The sequence below is a fragment of the Carcharodon carcharias genome, chromosome 5 (assembly GCF_017639515.1).
Source record: "Carcharodon carcharias isolate sCarCar2 chromosome 5, sCarCar2.pri, whole genome shotgun sequence".
NCBI classification, from domain to species: domain Eukaryota; kingdom Metazoa; phylum Chordata; class Chondrichthyes; order Lamniformes; family Lamnidae; genus Carcharodon; species Carcharodon carcharias.
The window spans coordinates 38130844-38155266 of NC_054471.1; the positions used below are offsets into that span (position 1 = coordinate 38130844).

General features: G+C 40.4%; 1 protein-coding gene across 2 annotated transcripts; it reads right to left on the reverse strand.

Moving 5' to 3' along the window:
- Positions 1-680: 680 nt before the first annotated feature.
- On the reverse strand, positions 681-24358 carry ttl (tubulin tyrosine ligase). 2 transcript variants are annotated; one of them, XM_041188420.1, is made up of 7 exons: positions 23602-24358; positions 20403-20481; positions 15561-15793; positions 12556-12691; positions 9703-9972; positions 5068-5211; positions 681-2418 (listed from the first exon to the last, which is right to left on the reverse strand). In XM_041188420.1, exons 1-7 carry the CDS (start codon positions 23756-23758, stop codon positions 2298-2300), a joined length of 1140 nt encoding a protein of 379 aa, XP_041044354.1. In that variant the 5' UTR covers positions 23759-24358; the 3' UTR covers positions 681-2297. The 2 variants fall into 2 exon arrangements, with proteins under 2 accessions (XP_041044354.1, XP_041044355.1); XM_041188421.1 differs by lacking the exon at positions 681-2418 and adding an exon at positions 3344-3542.
- Between the last annotated feature and the right edge of the window lie 65 nt (positions 24359-24423).

A 24423-nucleotide genomic window follows, 5' to 3' on the forward strand; every position in this document is an offset into this window, starting at 1 on the left:
TCACCAATGGGTCACTGTATAACAATCAATCAGAAACACAAACTTTTTTTCCCTCTCCAAACCAGTGATAGAAGGCATTTGTAGCACTCCTGCTGCTGTTCTGGGTGAGAACAGGCAACACAGATCAAGAACTGAACTGGAACTTTCCTAGTTTTAAATTGTCTCAACTACTGCAAGGGACAAGTGCACTTAACCATTGGGAGAACCTGAACCTGGCCTCTCCCTAATTTGCTGTAGTACAAGTCTTCTGGTTTTGTTCAGTAATATCTGGAAGCTACGCTTTAATTTCTTTGAGAAGATACATCTTAATTAACATTTGACTGAAGGGCAACATATAAACAGACAATCTGTAGGTTGAATAACTTCAGTGGGGAGCTGTATTTTTGCACTGAGTTAGACACCAGCTATTTATTTCTGGGACCTGGATTCCAATGCAATCCAATCTGATGGGATGAAAGTCTCCTCTAGTTGTGTTTAATTCTCAGTTTCTTAATTGTCTGATATTGTTTCTGTATTTCAATTTAATATTGCAACATTGATTTGTCTCCTTGTAACCCACAGTGAAATCAAGAACACAATATTATAGTACACAAGACCAGGGTGACTTCGCTCTCAAAATGTTACTTTACAAGTAAACTTAAAAATCGACACAGAAGAGATTCAAAAACGAAGACAGGAGATGATTGGTAATTCTGTTTATTTCTCATGATATTGTTTTGAAGTTAGATACCGAGAAACATGCACTAATAGCAACATGTCATCGCAATAATCTGCCTGTGTTGAGTGTGACATAGGATAACACTTTACGGTGCACTCTGTAGAGAAACTGTAGAGAATATTCTGGGGGAAAGATCTTAATTGGAACAGCATTCCACAAATACCCTGGAGTAACAACCAGGTTGTTCCTAATAGTTAACATTTTAGACTGTAACATGTCTCCATCCTCAGTAGAAGAATCTTACTCATAGAAAGGAAGTAGAACCATAAATACTAGAAGAACAAAACATTTGACTTATAAAAATAATCATGCATTTGGCAGTACACACAATAAAATAACCGCAAAAACCTGGACATATAGATGGCCAACTTGGCAGGGGAAAAAATGAAAACTATACATATGAAATATCAAAATTATTTTCCTAACTTAATTAACAAAACATTAATTAATTTTCAAGAAGAGGGCAGTTTCCGTGATGTACATATATAATTTGTGAACCAGGACAAAATGCATTTAGTGCATGCTACCATTTTTCAATATATGTCATATTAATCCTCATCAGCTGTATGCAGACTTTTATAGGCTGCAAACAGAATGAAGTAAAGTTTTTAACAGTGCATTTCATTCTGCAGTGATCCCAACACAAGTGTTAACCAAATAAAGGCAAAAAAGGGAAGAAAGGATTCTTTCCCACTTCATAAAATTAACATCTTTAAAATACCATTCCTTCCCACCCTCCCACTACCCCTCACCCCGCAACTCCTCTCAGAGGATTGAGTGTTTGCAATATAATAAAAACAATAAGCAGAATTCTTTGCTTTTGTCACATTCATGATATCAACTGCATTTCAAAGAGGAGCTCTGAGTATACAGACAATCTGAATGGAAGCAGTGCGTGACAACTTTCGTTCATGGTTTCTGAAATGCTTAGAGTTCACGATTGGTAAATACACTACCGTGCACAAGAGATGTAGCTTAAGGAGTTGGTTTGGGTCTTACCAGGTCACAGTGATATCCATCTCTATGCACCATTATATGTGATAGCAGAATACAGCACAGAATGAAAGATGCCTGCACATTTTAAGTATAGTGCCAAAACTTTAGCATTCAAGTTGAAGTATTATTGAGTACTTAAATAAAATCTTTTAAGGGTCCAAAACAGTACTTCTAATCGCATAATCTACTAACAGATTATGTCAAGATAACTACTGCATGATCCCTGCTAATTGTTTGTAATAAACAAAGCACATTTTTGTAGCATTTCTGCAATTTGAAGCAGCATGTACCAGTTTACGGCAACTCCCATTGTCATGCTTTGATTGTAATTTCCCAACAAGAATCTCAAAGTTGTACATTTATTAAGCTGCTGATTTAAACAAGTGACCATTATCTAATAATTTCACAGCTTTCCTAATTATTCTTCTTCATCATGGATGCGATGGCTTTTTAATAGACTTCTGAGGGCTATGTGTTGAGTTTGTATGCATGATTCACAGCACTCAGTTGACACTGATACATACAACTTATCAGATTGTGAAATGAAATGGAGGTGGGAAAAAGGAGGAGAAAACAGACTCTGTTAACTTCCCAATTTGATGAAGACAGACTGTTGGCTCGGTTTCTGTAGTGAGTCACTTAATGGAAACACGGAGGAAATGGCTACATCCACTATTCCTTGACAAAGTTCAGCATAGAGTTTCCTGAAAACAACAAGAGGTGTTTTAATGTAAAACCTTTCACAACCAAATTCCAGTTACCGAAACAAAAGCAAAATACTGCAGATGCTGAAAACATAAAATAAACATAGAAAATGTTGGAAATACTCAGCTGGGCAGGCAGCATCTGTGGGGAGAGAAACAGAATCAGAATCATCAACCTGAAATATTAACTGTGTTTCTCTCTCCACAGATGCTGCTTGACCCAAGTATTTCCAATATTTTCTCCAGTTACTGAAAGGTTGATTTATCCAAATGATGTTTGTTGTACATGAAGCAGTTTAGATCAAATATGTAGTTGCAATTCCTTGTCGTTGCTTTTATAGAATTGAAAAGATATATACATCAAGAAACACAGACGAAGTAACTAACCATTAGTGCAGGTGCAGTCATACTGCTATGTCAATGTCTATGTGAGACTGTTTTAGATACATTGATAGAAGACTAGCAGTATAACTCAGGTTGTTGATCAGATTCACTAAAGCAACAGTATATAGTAGGCAGTTTCACACTTGAACTTCACAATGTGTGTAGTGGGACTCTAGGTCTAGATCTGATTTTGCATTTGAAAACGGTCCACTGAGTCTCTTAAAACATTTTTTTCTTATAAAGTTCAAGTCTTTTGAACATCTTGTAACAACTAAGACTCTCAAGGCACAGGGTGAGAAGGTGCCTATGTGTAGCTTTGCTCCAAAATCAAAAACTATCCATCCAGGAAACAAAGCTTTGTGCATGCATACTGTTTCACTACCTTGATGGGATTCTTGCTTGGCACAGTACACAGGATTAAAGTTAGCTACTGAGAGTTGACTTTTTAAGCTACATTACAACAGTGACTACGCTTCAAAAATACTTGGTTGGTTGTATAGCACTTTGGGACTTCCTGAGGGCGTGAAAGGCGCTACGTCGTACAAGTTCTTTCTTTCTACATAGAATAAACTTAACTGTCTGGCTGTATTCAAACCTCAGGATGAGGCAGAGAGATGAGCAGTTCAGTACATCTACAAACGATGCTATAAATCGGAGGGTGACATTCGCCCATCAGCAGTCTGTCGGAGATCATGCGTGGTTTGATTTCTGTCATCATGGTTGGATTGGAACCCGTCTAACTAATCATTCAGAACATATGGCACACGTCAGTCAGTCAACTCAATTCAGACATATTATGTAATTAACTACAGGGGCAGCTTTTCATGTTGTCAAGTAAATTATAGATTTTTAAAAAATCTCTTAGTATATCTACAGGAGATTCTAAATGGTACATCTGAGGTGACTCACCCCAATTAGCAGTCAGTTTGAGGTCATCAGGTGCACAAAGTTAATTTTACAATGTAAGATGTGACCAGTTAAGTGTCAAGAATCAATTAATGTTGATAGGTCCTTGCATTAGGGACCTGTCATCTGCAGGCAACACAAATATGTCCAGACATTGTACCTTTTTTGAATAAACAAAAACATAGGGGACAATAATTCCCTGATGCATTTGCCATGTCAACGTCTCAATTTACCAACCAATCAGCAGCCCTTTTTCTCATGCAGTATAAATCCCTTTGAAATTTGGCATTCTTGCGTCTGTCCTGATGAGCGCAAGACAAAAAGCTTCAACAGCACCTCTTTTTTCAGCAATAATATATTATAGTGAGCCAGAATATAATGAAAAAGGATTCTGTTTGATTCCCCAGTATCACTACTTTTATCTAGAAATTAGGAAGGTAAAGGCTCACTCCCAATTGTAGGTCCACTTGTGGGAATGGACAATAAGGTTGTACTCAAGGAGACCATCCAGAACCTACAAATGGAACAACCTCGATGATAAAATTGATGTCTAAATCATAAAGAAAAAGCAAATCGACATTGAAACATTGCTACTTTGAGTCTTGATTTCATTCCCCTACACAGTTAATTGGTAAATCATTATTGGTGACCATTTTGTGGTGATATAGTTTATTTTCATTAGCTTGTGCTTATCTAATAAAAAAGGGGGAACCAATTGTGAGATGAAGTATGGTGGGACTAGGCTCATATGCAGCCTAAACGCCAGCATAAATCTGTTGGATCAAACAGCCTGTTTCTATGCTGTGAATACTGTGTCATGTAATTTCTTCCATGCACTACACAGAATAAGTTTATTTTATAATAAAAGGCTTATAATTTCAATACATACAGCACATAGGAGTAAGTGTTCCCTCCAATACCACCTGTAGAAAAGGTCAACTGAAACAAAATTTAGCATTTTTAATTGGATAAATTTAGGACTTATTAAACTTCCAGCTTTCAAAGATACATTCAGCAAAGGATTACACAGGATGTACAGCACAAAAATAGACCATGAGGTCCCAATTAATCCATGGTTTACACTCCATACAAGCCTCCTCCTACCCCAATGCTAGTAGTATAATCTTCAATTTATCAGAATTAAAACATCATCTATCTTGTGAAATGTCCTGTAAAGTGAATCCATATTTATAAGACCTTTCAGAATAATTTAGAAAATAATTTCTAAATTATTCAAAGTTTGATACTGAAACACTTAAGACAATAAACTAAGCCATGCCATAGTATTTAATGAACATAAAACACCATCAAGCAACAAAGTGACTCAGGGAAAGCTTACTTAGCAAATCTATAACTTACTGAGCACAGGCTGGAGCTCCATTCACTTCAATTAGCCAGACTTTAAGATCTTCATCAACCATAAAGTCAAACCCAAACAGTTGAAAGCTATGGTATGGGAGCAGCTTAGTGCCAATTGCAGGCTCTATACACATGAGGCAGCTTCTAAAGACAAAATAAAGACAGGAATTATAGGATTCACAAGTTATCAAGATTCACCAATTTCAAACAAAAATAGAAACCAGAAAACAGGTGCAAGTTTTTAAAGCAAACATACACTTTGCATTGTGACTTGGTCACATTTTACATACTTAAATTTCCCAAGGAATAATTTCACCAGCTATAAAGCAATAGCGTTTGGCAAATTCTTATCGCGGTGGGTTGCCAAGCTTCCTGCTTCCAGGATTGTCCTGGAATCTCCAAGAATTGAAGATTAATCTCCTGCTGCAAGCAACCCTACAGAAACACCACAGCAGCATTAAAATGAAACTTTTTTTCATTTCTTTGAATACTTTCTTTTATTAGATATAAAAATACTAGAAATGGAGGAAAAACTGTTTGATAAACAGCCAAGACTATTCCAACTGAGTAATAAAGTCTGTTCCTCTCCCAATAGGTATGGGAAGGCAGTGCGTCTAGGCAATGGACCAATAGCAGGTGGAGGAGTGGGGTGGTTCAAGCCAGGTTCATGTGATGAAACCTCCAAAAATACCCAAAATAGAGTTGGCAAACCTATCCAGACCTCTGGTGGAGCAAGTTACCAAACATATTGGTGGTAAGTTGCTCATAACAGAGAGAGAAAGTAGACAAATGGTAATGTAGTCAATGTACTTTCTGGATTTTCAAAATACCTTGAATAAGGTGCCCCAGAAAAGAATATCGAATAAAGTGCCCCATATTAGATTATCAAATAAGGTCAGAGAATGTGGCGTCAGGAGACAAGTGGCAGAATGGATTGTTAGCTGATTTCAAGACAAAGCGAGAGTGGGAAAAAATGGTAGCTATTCAAAATGGCAGCACGTGGCAAGTGGTGTTCCATGTGGGTCAGTGCTGGGACCACTGCTGTTCAAAATTTACATCAACAATTTGGACCGGAATCAAAAACACAATTTCTACAGATGACACCAAATTGGGAGGACTGCAAGTTACAGGAGGACGTTAATAAACTCGTAAAAGGGCAAGTAATTGGAAAATTAAGTTTAATACAGATAAATGAGGTAGTACATTTTAATAAGAAGAATAGGGAGGTGACTTATAACTTGGAAGGTGTAAGTCTAGGTGGGGTAGAGGAACAAAAGGATTTGAGTACATCAATCACTGAAAGTTGTGCCACAGGTTGGCAAGGTCATAAAAAGGCAAACCAAGCACTAGGCTTTATTCCTGGAGGAATAGAACTGAGAAGTATAAAAAGTAGAATTGAAAATAAAAACTCGAATCGAACCTTGGTTAGACCAGACTTAAAAGTACTGTGTGCAGTTCTGGTTGCCATATTATAAAAAGGATGTTGAGGCACTGGAGAGGATGCAGAGAAGATTTACAAGGATGGTACCAGAAGTGTGTAGGTATACATATCAGGAAAGGATCTCTTTTCTTTTGAGAAAAGGCAGCTGAGGGGTGACCTAATAGAAGTCTTCAAAATTATGAAAGGTTTTCACAGAGTGGATAGAGAGAGAATGTTTCCACTTGTGGGGAAGAGTATAACTAGAGGCCATCAATATAGGATACAGCACTCAGAAGAAGAGTCTTTAAAGAATGGTACGAATGTGAAACTTGCTACCATAGGGAGTGGTTGAAGGGAATCGTATGGATTTATTTAAAAGAAAAGTAGACAAGCAAATGAAAAAGAAGGGAATAGATGGTTACAATGGTAAAATTAGATGAGAAAAGATGGGAGGAGACTAGAGTGGAAAATAAATACTGGCATGGACTGGTTGGGCAGTATTTCTGTACTATGTATCCTATGTAATAAAATGGCTGATACCACAGGAATTTCATCTCAAATTATTTCATGGAAACCCTCCCCTCCATCAAAGAACAGCACACAAGGCAAAAGAGCTTGCAAAACAAAAGTAGTTTGCAAGTATCATAAAAATCAAAGCCAAAACTCAGTGTACACTGTTTGAGTCCTCCAACAACACTGGCGTCTAAATATTATAAAAATCATGTCATCTTGTCATGTTTAGCCAATACTGATTGAAAACTGAGGCTCAGCCAGATCTGTTCTGGATGGTTTTCAAGCACAGTGTGTGAAAAAGGAAGCTAGCTGAAGACAATATTAACTGGCTAAATGATTGTCAGGTTATCTAAAAAAAAAGACATCTGAACAATTCCACGTGGACCCTGTTTAAATCCCTGCTCTCGTCCCTTGCAAAGCCTATGACGATTCCCATTTATTCAGCTTTGGCTTTTCAAATGCCATTATACAGGCATAACCAAAAATTCTAAACAGTAACTAAGTCACCAAAAGACACAAATCTATAACCTGAAGATCTAGATGAGAAAGCGAAGGGTTTTATTTACTAGTAGACAATCAGATACTCATTTACATACTAGAGACACTATTGTGCCATATAGAGAGGTTAAGGGCAGTCTAACAGGGGTTTTCAAAACTATGAAAGTTTTTTTTTTAAAAACAGTACATAGGGATTATTTTCATAGGTTGGTGAATCAGTAACAAGGGTGTATATACTGAAGCATCATTAGAAGAACAATCACAGGCTCATTTGGATGTGGAATGTTTTACCGCAAATGGTTATTAAGGCAGAAAATAAATACAAAAGGGTCAGAGAAAGGGCAGGGATATAGGTTAGGAATAGAGAATTCCAATTGAGGAACAGGCACAATAGACCACAAGTCTGTGCTATAACTTCTAGGATCTTATTATTATGAAGCTCATAGCCCAAGGCAACTGGAATCACCAATCCCAATGAGAAATTTTGACGCAAGGAATGGGTGTGTACACTGTTGAACTCCCCTCAGCTTCAACCGATACGGATTTATTTAGGCACTTCAAAAAGGCAGACAGGTAATCAGACATTGTCCAGTAATCAGTCTTCATCCTATTATGGAGAAGGAGAAAATATCCCTCTCTCAAAGATCAACCATACAAACCTGAGTTAAGTTGGCCCCATAATTACAGGAGAGAAACTTGGGGGGGGGGGGAAAAAAAGTTTTTTCCACTTCTCCTCCCCCACCCCCCTCAAATTTCCTATCCTGAAGACATGGAATCATGCTAGAAGTAGCTCCATAAGCAAAAGTCTATCTAGTGCCTATGCCAAATGACCTTTCTTCACATCTCACCATAGACAGTGAATGTAATTACATAGTCAATTGAGCCTGTATCTGCTTTCACCAAGCAAACACACATACCAGCAAGAGTCAATGAATAACGAGGAGCAGAATCACACTGATTTTTCCCTTTTGAGTCCATGTTATATCTGACATACTGCAGGGAATTGATGGAACAGTATAAAAATTTCTTAGTTTCAATTTACAATAAATTTGACAGTTTACAAAGCAATAATTTCTTATATTTAGTTATTGGAAACTTTTCTCTGACTGATAAAAATGTATAACTGCTATTTCAATAAATAGAAGTTAAATTGATATCTTCAGTGAGTTATTAACTAGTAAGTCAAATGATTGATAAATTCTTGGGAAGTATTGTAAATGATGAAAGGTCCATCATACCTTGATTTCCAATGAGGACTCAATCAAGTATTAGGAGAAAATTCACCAGTAGCTGAGTAACAAACCTGAGATCTTACTGGTCTGTATGGCTCAGTTCCACACTGAGCAGCAGAGCTACCCACTGCATTTAACACTGTGGGCAGATTTCCTCAGCACTGTCTGAAAGGAACGATTCCTTTGTAAACATTTACAAACTTCTCCAGTGCATCAGTGTCTGGTGCAATGGGAGTGTACACAGGCACCTACAACTTTTTTTTATACTAATTCATGGAATGCAGGGGTCACTGGCTAGGCCAGCATTTATTGCCCATCTCTAACTGCCCTTGTTCAGAGGGCATTTAAGAGTCAACCGTATCGCTCTGGGTCTGGAGTCACATGTAGGCCAGACCAGATAGGGACGGTAGATTTCCTTCCCTAAAGGACATTAGTGAACCAGATGGGTTTTTACAACAATCAATGGTTTCATGGTCATCATTACACTTTTTAATTACAGTTTTTATGGAATTCAAATTCCACCATCTGCCATGGCGGGACTTGAACCTGGGTCTCTGGATTACTAGTCCAGCAATAATACCACTACGCCATCGCCTCCCCAAACAGAAAAAGCAAGCCATGGTTCTCTCTCTGCGCGCCCCCTCCCCCCCCCCCCCCCCCACCCCCCCACCCCCCACCATTTCTCTCTCTCTTTCAACATCCTTTGAATGACCCAACTGAGTTCAGGAACTCTTGGCAAGAACAACAGGAGGTACACAAATCTGTTAACAACCAAAGACACTCAATATCATCCAGCAGCAATAAGCAGCCCAGTACCCCTTACCCTCAGCAGATGTGGGCCTCAGCCTCCAATCCGTCTGCCGGGAGCACGCATTGGTCGTTAATTTAACAGTTGCCAATGAAATAAAAAACAGTAAGTGAGCCCAAATAAGATCTGATTAATGCAGGAATTCAGAAAGGTTCAAACTGCACCTTATGATTTGCTTGATTTGTGGTAAAACACTGTTATCCAAATTAACATTGTGAGTGTTCATTAAATACTGATTGAATTCTTCAAAGAACATTTCGTTGCCTTCTTCATATTTCCCATAATTTCTCGAGAATTCTTTCTGAATACAATGATTTGTCAGGTGACTGGTTTTGTCTTGAAAGTCAGTGCTATTGTATGGTTCAGAGGAAGTCCGTAATACACCTTCCTTGTAGAGGTAGATGTTATACTGGTGGTCAAGAAGTACCCAACTTCTGGAAACACAAAAGGAAAAAAACACACTGTAAGGAATTGGTATATCAGAACAGAGGCATGTAAATACATATCCGTCACTCTTGTCCACCATTTTCAGTCTATTGCAATGATTTAAATCTGTTATTTTATCAGTTTTCAACCTCTCCAGAAAGAAAGATTTTATGTAGTACCTTTCATGACCTAATCACAAAGCTGCAACCAATTTTGTCCATAGCAAGGCCCCACAACCTGTAACAAGATAATGAATTAGATGTCTTAGTGATGTCGTTTGAGGATAAATATTAGCCAGGACACTGGAGAGAACTCAGCTGCCCTCCTCTGAATAGCGTCATTGGATGATTTGATGTCCACATGAGGCGGCAAAATAAGAACATAAGAACTAGGAGCAGGAGTAGACAATTCAGCCCCTCGAGCCTGCCCCGCCATTCATTACAATCATGACTGATCTCATTTCGGTCTCAAATCCAATTTCCCGCCCTCTCTCCATAGCCTTTCAACCCATTACTAATTAAAAATCTGTCTATCTCCTCCTTAAATTTATTCAGCGTCCCAGCATCCACTGCACTCTGAGGTAGTGAATTCCACAGATTCACGACCCTTTGAGAAAAGTAATTCCCCCTCATCTGTGATTTAAATCTACCACCCATTAGCCTAAAACTATGGCCTCTCATTCTACAATGCCCCAGCAGGGGAAACATCCGCTCCACGTCTACTTTGTCTATCCCTTTTAGCATCTTATATACCTCAATTAGATCTCCTCTCATCCTTCTAAACTTTAGCGAGTAGAGACCTAAACTGCTCAACCTCTTCTCATAAGACAAGCCCTGCATCTCTGGAATCAATCTAGTGAACCTGATGGTGTTAAGGGAACGCTACACTGTCAGGGGTACTGTTTCATCTGAAAGACAGCCCCTCTGACAGTGCAGCACTCCCTCCACTACTGCACTGAAGTGCCAGTCTAGATTTTCCAATCTTAAGTTTCTAGAGTGGGGCTTGAAGCCACAACCTTCTGACTCAAGAGGTGAGAGCGCTACCACTGAACTATGGCAGACAAAAGGCAATAACTTTCACTAAAGTACAGTTCTACAGGTACCAACAGCCTTTAGCAGCCGTTCTCCACGTGCAAGCCTAAATGTGCACAGTGCAAGCTGTTCAACTGCAGACAGAATGCTGGTTGAGCCAAGACCAAACAACATCTCACTTTTCCAACTGAAGTCAGTGTACTGTAATCTAGAGCTGGAAGCCAGACCAATATCTGCCCTTCCTGATCTTAACCACTGAAGTATAATGGATAAGATTAGTTTACTCTGTCTAGGCCAGCAATCGAACTTTACCATTTCAATTACTGATGAAGGATTAGCTGAAGATCATCTGCATATATAGAGAGCACAAACTGAGGAGACTCAAGATCTCTCCTTAAAGACAAGGTTCATGTTGGGAGCTCATGAATACCAAACACATATCTACATTACCACTTGGTGTGACAATGTTACAGCACTGTAATACTGTTTGTTTAATTATATGTCACATCCTCATCAATATCTTGTTATAGCTGTGTATATATTTTGTAAATCCACTTGAACCAGAATTAACACACGTTCAGTATTGTCTCTTTAAAACCCAAAAGATTATGATTATGCTGGATTGCAAGCTAATGAGACTGGTCTTTGATCTTGTATCTGATTAAGACCTTTCAACTGATATGCTAAATGTTGAACCCAGGTGCTGTTAGTTGTGTTTAATGAATGACAATCATCACTGTGAGACTTCTTTGTACACAGATATGAAGATGTCCTTTTGACAGAGTTGATATGAGAATCTAGATTCTGTTTAAATACATCAAGAAAGTTAATTTCTTCTTGAGGACAGTACATTAAACAGCATTGCTTGTTATTACAATGTTATTACAATGAAATCATATTGCTGTTTCTGATCACCTAACTTTACCTATATGTCTAAAAGCATCAGTTACATCAGATGTCATGGTGATTACAGTGATCAAAGGAAAATGTACAATTTATGAATGGGAAGGTCTTTGCAGTTAGAGAGAGATCCCGGTGCAGTATCCTGGAAGACTGACCGTTAAAAGAATCAGAAGTGCAGTACTGGAGGAATCCTTGATGGACTGCTTGTGGTTTAACCTGACAGGACTCTTAAGATGATAATTGTCCCCTCATGAACTCTGCTGCAAAAAAAAATTGAGAACTGAATATTGTACGATCCAAAATTGTCTAATCTTAGTCGTTTCCTACAATTTGTGATTTGTGTGGTGGTGTTCCATTTAAAAAGGTGGCTGAAAATACGGTAAGCATTTTGCTGTAATTAGGATAACAGTTAACTCTGGAACATGTTACTGATCATGGGACAAGGTCTGTTCGTGAGAACTGCTCCGAAATTACTGAAAAAAGAAAAAAGGTACTGGAAAAATTCACATAATAGAATTGAAGGAGGATCACTTTCACAATAGTGTGACTTCCGAACACCAGCCATTAAGATACAGCGAGGCAGGTTCTCACCTCCTATTCAATGTGCAGACTGGAACGTGGCTGGAACAAAAGATTTCAGAAACTGACTCACTTTACCTTATGTCAAATTTGCGATGTCCTGGTTCTAATAGTAAAGGTCTCTCGAGGTATTTTTGAATCACGTGAACTTGACCTTGATTATCAATGTAATCCATCAATTCATTAGCATCGGAGGAAATAAAAATTCCAGTACCTGAAAGGAGACATCAAAGTATAAATTCAACTAGAAACATATACAGGGTGTGGAGTCACAATCTCTACCATTGCAACCGGGTAAAGAAAGAAGCTGAATTATGGCCTTGGGAACTCCCAAAAATACTTCACATCCAAATAACTAACAGTCACCGATAACACGACACCCAACTTGCACACAAAGTCACAGTTTTATGTCTCATCTAGCCGCAGCTCTAAAAATGCAGCAATCCATCTGTGATGCACACTGTGGTATCAGTCTAGACCAAATGTTGAAATCCAAGATAGCCCATAGCTACATTGAGTACATTGGTGTAAGCAATCAGCAGGGTGCATTAATTCTCCATTACATCCCTTCTGAAGACAACCAGAAACAGGGCAGGAACAAACCATCTACGACTTGACATTTATCTTCTCAAAGAAAGGCCACAGAATTGAGCAAGATACTTCAGTGAAACACTGCTAAGATTAAGGCCACACAGCACCAGTATCTCAACTCAAAAATCCTATAATTAAAATAGAAAACGTAGCACCAATGACTCAATAACACCATCAGTTATAGTACAGAGCTATGCAAGTCAGAAAATTTCACAGTCTGATGCAGTTAGCTGATCTCAGCTACAATTAGTCTTGGTGCCCCAGGGAAATGCAGCAAGACCTGGACAATATCCAGGCTTAGGCTGACAAGTGGCAAGTAACATTAAAGCCACACAAGTGTCAGGCAATGATCATCTTCAACAAGAGAGAATCTAACCTCTGCCCCTTGATGTTCAATGGCATTACCATCACTGAATCCCCTACTATCAACATCCTGGGGGTTACCATTGACCAGAAACCAAACTGGATTAGCCACATAAATACTGTGGCTACAAGAGCAGGTCAGAGGCTGGGAATCCTGTGACGAGTAACTCACCTCCTGACTCCCCAAAGCCTGTCCACCATCTACAAGGCACAAGTCAGGAGTGTGATGGAATACTCCCCACTTGCCTGGATGAGTGCAGCTCCCACAACACTCAAGAAGCTTGATACCATCCATGACAAAGCAGCCCGCTTGATTGGCACCAAATCCACAAACATCCACTCCCTCCACCACTGACACACAGTAGCAGCAGTGTGTACCATCTACAAGATGCACTGCAGGAATTCATCAAGGCTCCTTAGACAGCACCTTCTAAACCCACGACCACTACCATTTAGAAGGACAAGGGCAGCAGATAGATGGGAACACCTCCGTCTGCAAGTTCCCCTCCAAGTTACTCACCACCTGACTTGGAAATATATCGCTGTTCCTTCACTGTCGCTGGGTCAATATTTCTGAAACTCCCTTCCGAACAGCACATGGACTGCAGTGGTTCAAGAAGGCAGCTCATCACCATCTTCTGAAGGACAACTAGGGATGGGGCAATAAATGCTGGTCCAGCCAGTGAAGCCCATATCCCATGAATGAATTAAAAAAAAAGGCCAGGTTCTTATGATCACCAATAAGGGACTCCTACTCATTAGTGCGCTGGTGTTAACGTTGAACAATATTTATTAAAAATCTGTCATAAGTAAAAGAGAAGTCCAAAGGCACTTCACAGTTGGAGGTCAGGTCCAAAGAGGACAAGGGGGAGGTAGTGAAAGATACTGGGCTAGAGTTATTAAAATTTGGAGGGACAAAGATGTAGTCAAGGGTGCAATTCCAGACGAAGAGGGTCATTGGCTGAAGGGTTTACTGTTAATAGGATAATATAAGGAGAGGGAAATGGATAGTAGACATGGATTGGGAAGAATGGAGGGTTCAAGCAGGGACTTGGGGCTCTTGAATCAAAGCATTTAAATCAACTCTTTCCATAACCAGACCACCTCTAGCTAGGAGTTTTATTATTACCTGCTATGCAGCTCCACTCTTTCAGGATACTTCTAACTTACATTACAGATATTAGGCTCAGTGGCGTGTAGCTCCTTAAATGCAGAGTAAACCTCTCTCTGTATTTCCCAAAACCTTGTGCCCTTTCCCCCTCAAACAGCAATTTTCCAACTATCCTTATGCCTTGTTTGCCAAATTAGGGATCATTTTGTGCTGTGAGCTTACATCTACCAGAAACTGAACAGAGATTGCCAAAACCACCATGGCTCGAACTCCTTTCTGCCTGCCCAGGGAGAGGTGACTTTCATCTTATCGTCTCAACCGAATCAAGACTCTGCATATTATACCATCGAGTCACCAAGTTCTGACAAAGCTGATACAGTTACTATCCATGATCACTATTCCAAACTTGATCATTCCTAAGGCATTTCTAATGAATGCACCAGAATTGATTTAAATAACTATTGATTCAACTGCATAGATAAATACAGCCACTCTCATTATGGAGCACCAGCACAAACACATTGGTCACAGTATTTAAGGAGGCTGGGAGGGAATGAGGCCATGTTTGAAGGGCAGGGGTGGGGGAGAATCCAAAAATGCTGGGGATATGGAGAGCACATCAAATTTAATGGCATGCCCTCATTATCAATCTTTTCACCCTTTTTCTTGGCCAGCAGCCAGCCACATTGACACCCCTGGCTGTCAGATGGGAAAACCAGCAGTAGAAAGCCACAACAAGGGACTATTGGGCCCCCCAAACAACAGAAAAACATCGCAAGTTGGAGAGTAGAGAGCCTGACTAGCAATCAAGAGTAAGAGAAATCGAGTTGTGGGATGGGTGGTGGTCTTATGTGGGTGAGGTTGATGATGGCAGAAGATTTCTTGAGGGATCGAGGAAAGCATTTGTCCTCCTGACCCACAAGCAATGGTATTAAAAGCGCCTACCTGGGGTGGGTTTTGAATATTTGCAGATTTAACACACATACCAAACATTGTCTGAAATAGTTTTTAAACATACCTTTGGCACCTGCAGAAGATTTGGCTATCCACACGTTATTTTCCCCATTTTCTTGTCTCTTGTGATAGGATGCCAGGAATGCTTCCCGATCATCTGTCCTCACATTATTTCTTTGTGCTTTGATGCCGTTCTTCACAGGTATTACCGTGGTGTGGAGACCCATGGGATAGATCACGTAAGATTCTGGAAACCAGGTGCAAGATTCCATCAATTCTGGGATCGTCTTGATGAGTCTAATTTAGGAAAAGCAAGTTGCTTCATTGAAAAAATGAACCATGAACATACGCAAACTTCACTTTAGATAGACAAATTTTCAATAAATCCAAAGGCAGCATTAACGCACTCAAATTCAAGAGTCAATACATTCATCACTTTCAACATGAAATGGTCGTTCTGATACTTTTCTCCCCTCCTCTCTTGATAGCATTAGCTTTTCACTGGGCTAAAATCTGGAAAAAAAACCATCTCTTAGCTCCTTTGACAATGTTTGTTCAAATAAAAAAGACTTAATTGAGATGTTGTTCAAGTTGGAAATAAAAAAAACTGAGTAACTCAAGAAACACAGAAGGTATGTTACTTATCCTGTGCAGACACTGGTGGTTATGGTTCTGGACAAGCAACCCAAAAGTGCTAAGTTCAAATTCCACTATGGCAAGTTGTGGAACAGAATTCAATAAACTAGTATTTTTTAATCATGAAAGATGTAAAAAAAAATCTAACTGGATCGCTGACATCTATCAGGAAAGGAATCCACCAACCCTACCAAGTCTAGTCCATAAGTGACTCCAGTCCCCTACTACATGGTTAAGTCTTAATGCCTGCTGGTGGCCTTCAGGCAGCCTATCATTACCTCCTTTGACTGTGCAAGCATCATAGACATGGTCCTCGTCTGAAAAATACACACAGACACATATGCATGTACACAAATACACACAAACCTTCCAGCAATATTCACTGGAGCAGGAATACAGCCTTCCCTAATCCAGAGGCATGCAGGGCAATTGTAGTATTCTTACAGTTGTTTCAGCTAACTCAGCATCCTTTACATAAGAACTAGGAAGAGTAGGCAGTTCAGCCCCTCGAGCCTGCCCTGCCATTCAATACGATCATGGCTGATTTCATTTCGGCCTTAAATTCAATTTCCTGCCCTCTCCCCATAACCTTTCAACTCGTTACTAATTAAATATCTGTCTATCTCCTCCTTAAATTTATTCAGCATCCCGGCATCCACTGCACTCTGAGGTAGTGAATTCCACAGATATACAACCCTTTGAGAAAAGTAATTCCTCCTCATCTCTGATTTAAATCTACCACCCCTTAGCCTAAAACTATGACCTCTCGTTCTAGAATGCCCCATAAGGGGAAACATCCGCTCCACGTCCACTTTGTCTATTCCCTTTAGCATCTTATATACCTCAATTAGATCTCCTCTCATCCTTCTAAACTCTAGCAAGTACAGGCCTAAACTGCTCAATCTCTCCTCATAAGACAAACCCCGCATTGCTGGAATCAATCTAGTGAACCTCCTCTGAACCACCTCCAATGCAACTACATCCTTCCTCAAGTAAGGGGACCAAAACTGTGCACAGTACTCCAGGTGCAGTCTCACCAATGCCTTGTACAGTTGCAACAACACTTGCCTATTTTCATACTCTATTCCTTTGGCAATAAATGCCAAAATTCCATTTGCCTTCCTTATTACTTGCTGTACCTGCATTCTAGCTTTCAGCAATTCATGCACGAGGACACCCAGATCCCTCTGCACTGAAGCATTCTGAAGTTTCTCTCCATTTATTCTTTTTATTCTTCCAACCAAAATGGATAACCTCACACTTATCCATGTTAAACTCCATCTGCCAAATTTTGGCCCATTCACCTAACCTGTCCATATCCATTTGTAAGTTTCTTATTTCTTCATTGCAACTTACTTTCCCACCTATTTTGGTGCCATCTGCCAATTTAGCTATAGTACCTTTTATCCCTGAATCCAAGTCATTCATATAGATTGTAAACAGTTGGGGCCCAAGGACCAAACCCTGTGGCATCCCACTAGTTACAGCTTGCCATCCAGAAAAAGACCAATTTATCCTGACTCTCTGTTTTATCTTGGTTAGCCAATCTTCCATCCAAGCTAATATATTACCCTTAACTCTTATCTTATCTTGTGTATTAATCTTTTGTGCGGCACCTTATCAAAGGCCTTCTGGAAGTCCAGATATACTACATCTACAGGATCCCCATTATTCACTTTGCTTGTCACGTTTTCAAAGAATTCTAGCAAATTAGTCAAACACAATTTACTCTTTATAAAACCATGCTGACTCAGATGGATTGCATTTTGACTTTCCAAATGCCCCAAGACTGCTTCCTTAATGGATTCCAACAATTTCCCAACGACAAAACTAACATTTAACTAACTGGTCTATAGTTTCCTACTTTCTTCCTGTCCCCCTTCTTGAATAAGGGCGTTATATTAACATTTTTCCAATCCACTGGAACCTTTCCAGGATCCAGGGAATTTTGGAATATTATAGCCAATGCATCCACTATCTCCACTGCCACTTCCTTTAAGAACCTGGGATGTAGGCCATCAGGTCCTGGGGACTTGTCGCCCTTCAATCCAAATAGTTTGCTCAGTACTTTTTCTCTAGTGATGGTGATTCTTCTAAGTTCCTCCTCCTTCATACCCTCTGCACTGTCTGTATTGTTTATGGTTCACATTGGACAGTCCGTTGAACAGCGTCATGGTGGGAGGGTGTTGCAGGGAGGTAAGGGAGTAAAACATTAAACATTATTTCAGCAAGAACAGCGAGAGCTAGATGTTGAATCCTTACAATCAGTTTCCACCCATCATAGTACCAAAATGACTCAAAGTCACAAAAGACATCCTAAGTGACTGTGACAAAAGCGAAATATCCCTCCTTGTCCTTCTCAACCTGTATGCAGCTTTTGACAAGGTTGACCAGACCACTCTTCTCCAGCAGCATCCAGCAGGGTGGGACTTCACTCATCTGGTTCCACAAAATCGCTTGCAATGACTTCTCTTCCTGGTCCTCTGGTGTCCTCCAAGGATCTATCCTTGGCTCCCTATTTCCCATCTACATACTTCCCCTTGACAACATCATCCAAAAACACAACTGCAGTTTACACATACATGCCAAAGACACCCAGCTCTACCTCCCCACCACTCCCTTGACTCCTTCATTGTTGCTAAATTATCAGATTACTTGTCTTTTTTTAAAAATTCATTCATGGGATGTGGGCATCTGGCATCTAGTACTGCCTGAGCAGAAATTTCCTCCAAGTATTGGGAACACTGAAACCATTGTCTTTAGCCCCTACTTCAAACGTATTCCATAGTTATTGACTACATCCATTTCCCATCACTAGTCTGAGACTAAATCAGACTGTTCGCAACCTTGGTGTCATGTTTGATCCAGAGATGAGCTTCCAAACACAGATCCACACCATCACTATTGCTGCTTACTTCCAGTTCCATAACATTGCCTGACTTCAACCCTGCCTCAGCTTATTTGTTGCCAATACCTTCATCCATGCATTTGTTACCCTTTCACTCAACTATTCCAATGCACTCCAGGCTGGTCTCCCAATTTCTACTCTCCATAAACTTGAGCTCATCCAAACTTTGCTTCCTGCGCTTTTACTCACATCAAGTCCTGTTCCCTATCACCTGTGTTTGCTGCCTCACATTGGCTCCAGGTCAAGCAACACCTTCATTTTAAAATTCTCATATTGGTTTTCAAATCTCTCCATGGCCTTGCTCCTCCCTTTCTGTGTTCTCCTCCAGCCCCACAACTTGCCATTTGTGCTCATTTAATTCTGGCCTCTAGAGCATCCTTCATTTTAACTGCTCCACCATTGATGGCGGTGCCTTCAGCTGCCAAGGTACCAAAGCCCCAAAATTCCCTCGTTGAACCTCTCTACTTAGTTTCTCTCTTTAAGAGCTCCTTAAAAGCTTCCTCCTTAATGTAGCTTGAGGTCACCCATTTTAATTATCTCCAAGTAGCTCAGTGTTCAATTTTGCTTCATAATGTTCCTGTAAAGCAGCTTGGGACGTTTTATTGCATTAAGGGTGCTAAAAAAAGATAAGTTGTTGTGAAATTACTGGACAGATTTCATTCTGCATGAGATCACACGGCAGATGGCTTGCAAAAGCTGAACAAGGCAAAGGAACTACTGTCAGCTCATTAGAGATTTTCAAATACCTTATGCTGAGAAGTACAGTAGCATTCAGTCAGACTAATAACCTCTTCGGCTGTTGAAAAGGTTTGTAAAGGGAAGATGTTCCTCTTGTTCAGACCATATACATGTACATGCAATTCGTGTCGCACAATGGCAACATAAATTTAATAAAATGAATGCATCTAGGTCAGCCGCTTGCATCAAGTGACATCTGTGCAATGAGCTAGACTTGAGTTACAATATCACTAATTGTGAAGCTGATGGGTAACTTGTTTGCAAACTTCAACGTTTGGGCAAAAATAAGGAATCTTTCAAATTGATGATAAGCTTTTCTAAAATAGTTATCCAAACTACTATACACACTGAGATGGTCACCATTAGCTGCTGTTAGTACCCTTTCATATTGCTTACTAGCTTTGAGGCTGTATACAACACTGAGTTTGTGAAATGAGAATTAACAAACAGCGTTGACATAAACCTTTTCCTTAGTGTTTTCATCAATACCCTTAACTCCCGGAATGAAAAGTGTGTGCTTTTTTTTCCTAAAAAAGTAAATAATTTTCCAAAAAGTTCTGCAATTTGTGCCCACAGTACAGTCGCCTGGGCTGCTAAATTGAAATAAGAAAGTAATGTACTTGCTTGACTAATGAAGCCTTGCGGCACAGTTTGTCAGCACCCCTATAATAGTTCACAAGCTGTGCAAGTCCTGGTTCATGACCTGTAAAGAACCAAAAATGCTATTATTAGAATGTGCAATGTTGGACTTGGCAGTGTACAATACCCGTAACTCTCAATTAGTTAAAGGAACCACTTTCTATCTATATGCTGTTCAGTGTAGAGCACATGTCTTGATGTGGTAATAAACCATAAAAACTAGGAAGATCCCAAGTTCCATTCTAGTTCTTAGGTGGGTTTCCTAAACGCAGCTAGGTCACCAATAGAAGTACTAAAAATAAAATGGTTGGGAGAGGGATGGCAGGGGTGGAGGGGTAGACTGCAAATCAGAAGTAAAAACTGCTGCAAATACACAAATCTGTGAATATCCATAAAGCAAGCAGATAGCCTTTCAGCTATATCGCTGTCAGAACTGAAAACAGAAAAAGTTAATGGAGTGAATGGAATATGAGAAATTTTAAAGAAATTGTACAGTGAAATGCTGTCACTGTTGTAACATAGGAAGCCTAGCAACCATACTGAATGCAGCAAGGTTCAATGAACAGCAATGTGATATTACCAGATAATTTCTTTTAATTCTTTCACAAAATGTGGCCATTGCTGACCAGGACAGTCTTTCTTACCCATCCCTAATCGCCCTTGAGAATTTGTGTTGATGAGCCACTGCTGTCCATGTGGTGTAGGTACACCCACAGTGCTGTTAGGGAGGGAGTTCCAGGATTTTTACTCAGCAACAGTGAAGGAAGTGTTATTAGTAATGTTAAGGGATAAATATTGATCTGGAGACAGGGGAGAACTCCCTGCTCTTCTTTGAATATAATGTCCTAGGATTTTTACATTTAACTGGGCATGCAGACATGGCCTCGATTTAACATCTTCCTCATCTATACTATATCTTATGATCTCATTCGCACATATATAAAGCAATTGTACTTAGAAACTGAGAAAATCAGTGTATTTTACCGACTTTAATAAGAAGTTATTTATTAATCTAATGGCTAGCAATATTTTGCATTGGTTTCTAAACATCCTAGGGAAGCACAGAATTATTGGGACTACTATACTCAGGTTTACTGCATTCTGGAACCACATGACTGCTGGACTCTCCAGAGAGATACTGTGGAATGCACAAGGTTTCAGGAGGGGAGGTCAGGGAAAGGCCAGCAAAGTTGGACTCCGTACGCTTATAGGCCATCTCTTACACATATTGGCAAAAACTGTGCTAATTGAAAGGACTTCTTAAGTAAAAGGTACAACATTAGACACTAGTCCTAGATGATTTTCTTTTGGCACAGGAGGGTATTTTAAATCAGGAATTCCAGCTTATAGATGAGGTGCTGTTTTATTTCCTACCAAAATAATAACTTATATATTAACTGTTCCTTTCTTAAAGTGCAGGAAATGCAGCACAGCTTGGGCAGCTGACCCATTCCTAGACCTCTGTCAGTGCTGCATGAATCAACTGCTAAGAAAGACAGTCATCATAAACTCTCCCTTCAGTTTTATTTTTGCTTCTTTCGACAATTAATATTCTTTTCTCCCTCCATTCTTCATCCATCCCCTTCAACAAGAGTCAAAATTTGCTTTGCGATTAGTCAGGTGATGAAAATCTAAGTCCTATCATTCCTGTCAAAGTGCAATGCAACATCAGCTCTCTGCCCCACCCAGTAGGGTAAAATAGGACTCTTCCAGTATCATTCCCTGCTGGTCACCAAGCACAAATGAACGGTCTGATGTCATCGAGTCTGTGAAACACGGCTGCACTAACATAACATATTCATGGTAAAATGCTGGCCAGCTCTGACCCAGCACCTTGGGACACTGCAATGCACACATTACAATATTCAAACATCTGCAACTATCAATTCGCATGCACCAGGGCAAGTAAGAGGTTACTGAAGCTCCCTTCATACAAAAAAGACTCAAATAACCGACACATATGGACTCCTCCCAATGTTTTAGCACCTCTTAGATGAAAGTGTAGGTTCTGCATCATGTACCCGCTGGGGCTGTGTTTAATTTTACAGTGCAAGTATGAATTTTCATTGTGTCCACTTGAAGAGCTGGGCACGTTAACCTATCCTTCTCTTTCAGGCATCAACTGACATTTCCAGCTTCAACTTTAATTCTTCACAGCCATTTTAATGATAATTATTCAACTGCACAATCCATAATCAAAATTCAACAGCTCTGAAGTTGAGCCTCTTAAACCCTTTGGCAAAGCTAAGAGAGAGAGAGAGAGAGAGACCTGATCTATATGGGAGGCGGGGAGCAAAACAAAACTGCGGCCCCATCTTCTATCATAGATACTGAGGGTAACATTGCTTAAGGTGACCCGAATATACAACATATGGTCCTGGAAAGAGATGCTTTTGCCAATTGTACCTGTCATTTAATGTTAGGGAGGGGATTTGTGCTGCTACAATAACCTGCAGACACTCACTGGAGATCATATATGAAGAGATGGCACTGGAGTGTAAATGTCACTTGTTCAACTTTACCCCCAATGAGGAGTCAAAGCTTTTAGGAGAGAGGAGGAAAAATGGCAAAAAAGGCAAATAGTATACAATTTGCAATGTTAAAAGTGTTTTTATATAAATATTCAAGGAAAAATATTACTTGAAAACAGTGTGCTTCCGGAGGATCACAATAAAGAAGCTAAAGTTCAGATATCACTGCATAACTTGCTATAACTGTACAGCAAAGAGAATTAAGAAAATCATAAAACTGTTTCAAATTACTTCAAGTTTTTAAAGTCTTAACAAGAAATCTGATTGTTCCCTTTTCCTCCAAGTTAAACTGAATCAAATATTTTACTAGATGCTTTAGAAAAAAAAATTCTAGAGCCAAATAATTTAACAGGTGAAAGAGCTTGACCAAGGACAGACGATTTGGTGCAATGAAGGTTTAAATCCCCTGGGTAATGCTTCATGTAATAGAATACACTGGGATAAACATTAAGGCCACCTCGCTGAGTTGTGCTGGAGATAGCAGGACACCGCCCAGCTCTGCAGTGCAAACCTGCACTGGTCTGGAGATGACAGATCACAACTCTTCTCCCCCAATAAGGAAAGGCACGCTCAAGACTCCCAGACGCGCAAGCAAGCAAGCAAGCAAAGCAAGATGCGCACAAATTCCTCCCGAGATAGCGAGCGAGCCTTACCCAGGGTGCCGAAAGGCAGCTTGTTCCTCTCCCCCAGCATCAGGTTGAACCTGGGGTTGTCCCGCTTAAGTCTCCGCCATTGTCCCGTGGAGATTAGCACTTTGCCCACTTCGGCGTAGATGGAGCTGTTCCGATCCCGCACCACAAACGTGTACATAATAGAAACGGGAAGAGACCTCGCAACCTCCACCACACACACACACACACACTGATACCCCTCTCACACTGGGCACTAACTAGTAAACCCCACTCACTGACTGCTAACTAATGACTGCACCCACCACAGGCACCTTACCCCCGGCGACACTGGCTGGCTCTCCAGTCCCAGGCACTCCCTTTACCCCACCACTGCACACTGATCCCCCGAATTCTGCGGAAGAGCCGAGCCCGGGCTCCTGACCAGCGGCTCAAACGCGAAACGGGTTTGGGCTCGAGCAGTGGGAGGAGTAGCGCGACTCCTCCCGGCTCTCTCCAGGGGAGGGTCTTCTCTTTGGTCTGTTGACTCCTCTTTGTTTGCTGAGCCGCGCGGCCTGCTCTCGGTACTCAGCGCCGGCGGATCGGTGTCGACCGTGCGGCAGCAACTGCTGGGCCCATTCTCAACGCGGCAGTGGCCTGGCCTGACCCGACTTCGTTCAGGTCAATGCTACTGCTGCTTCTTCTTCTTCTTCTGCTCCCCCTGACTTCAGCTTCATTCTTCTCACAGCAGCTGACGTCTCAGATCCGAATGAGTCCGTGGCGAGGCGAGAGCACCGCGCATGCGCTTTCCGAGCAAGGCGTTCTGGGAATTGTAGTTTTTCATCGCGCATACCAAAACTACAATTC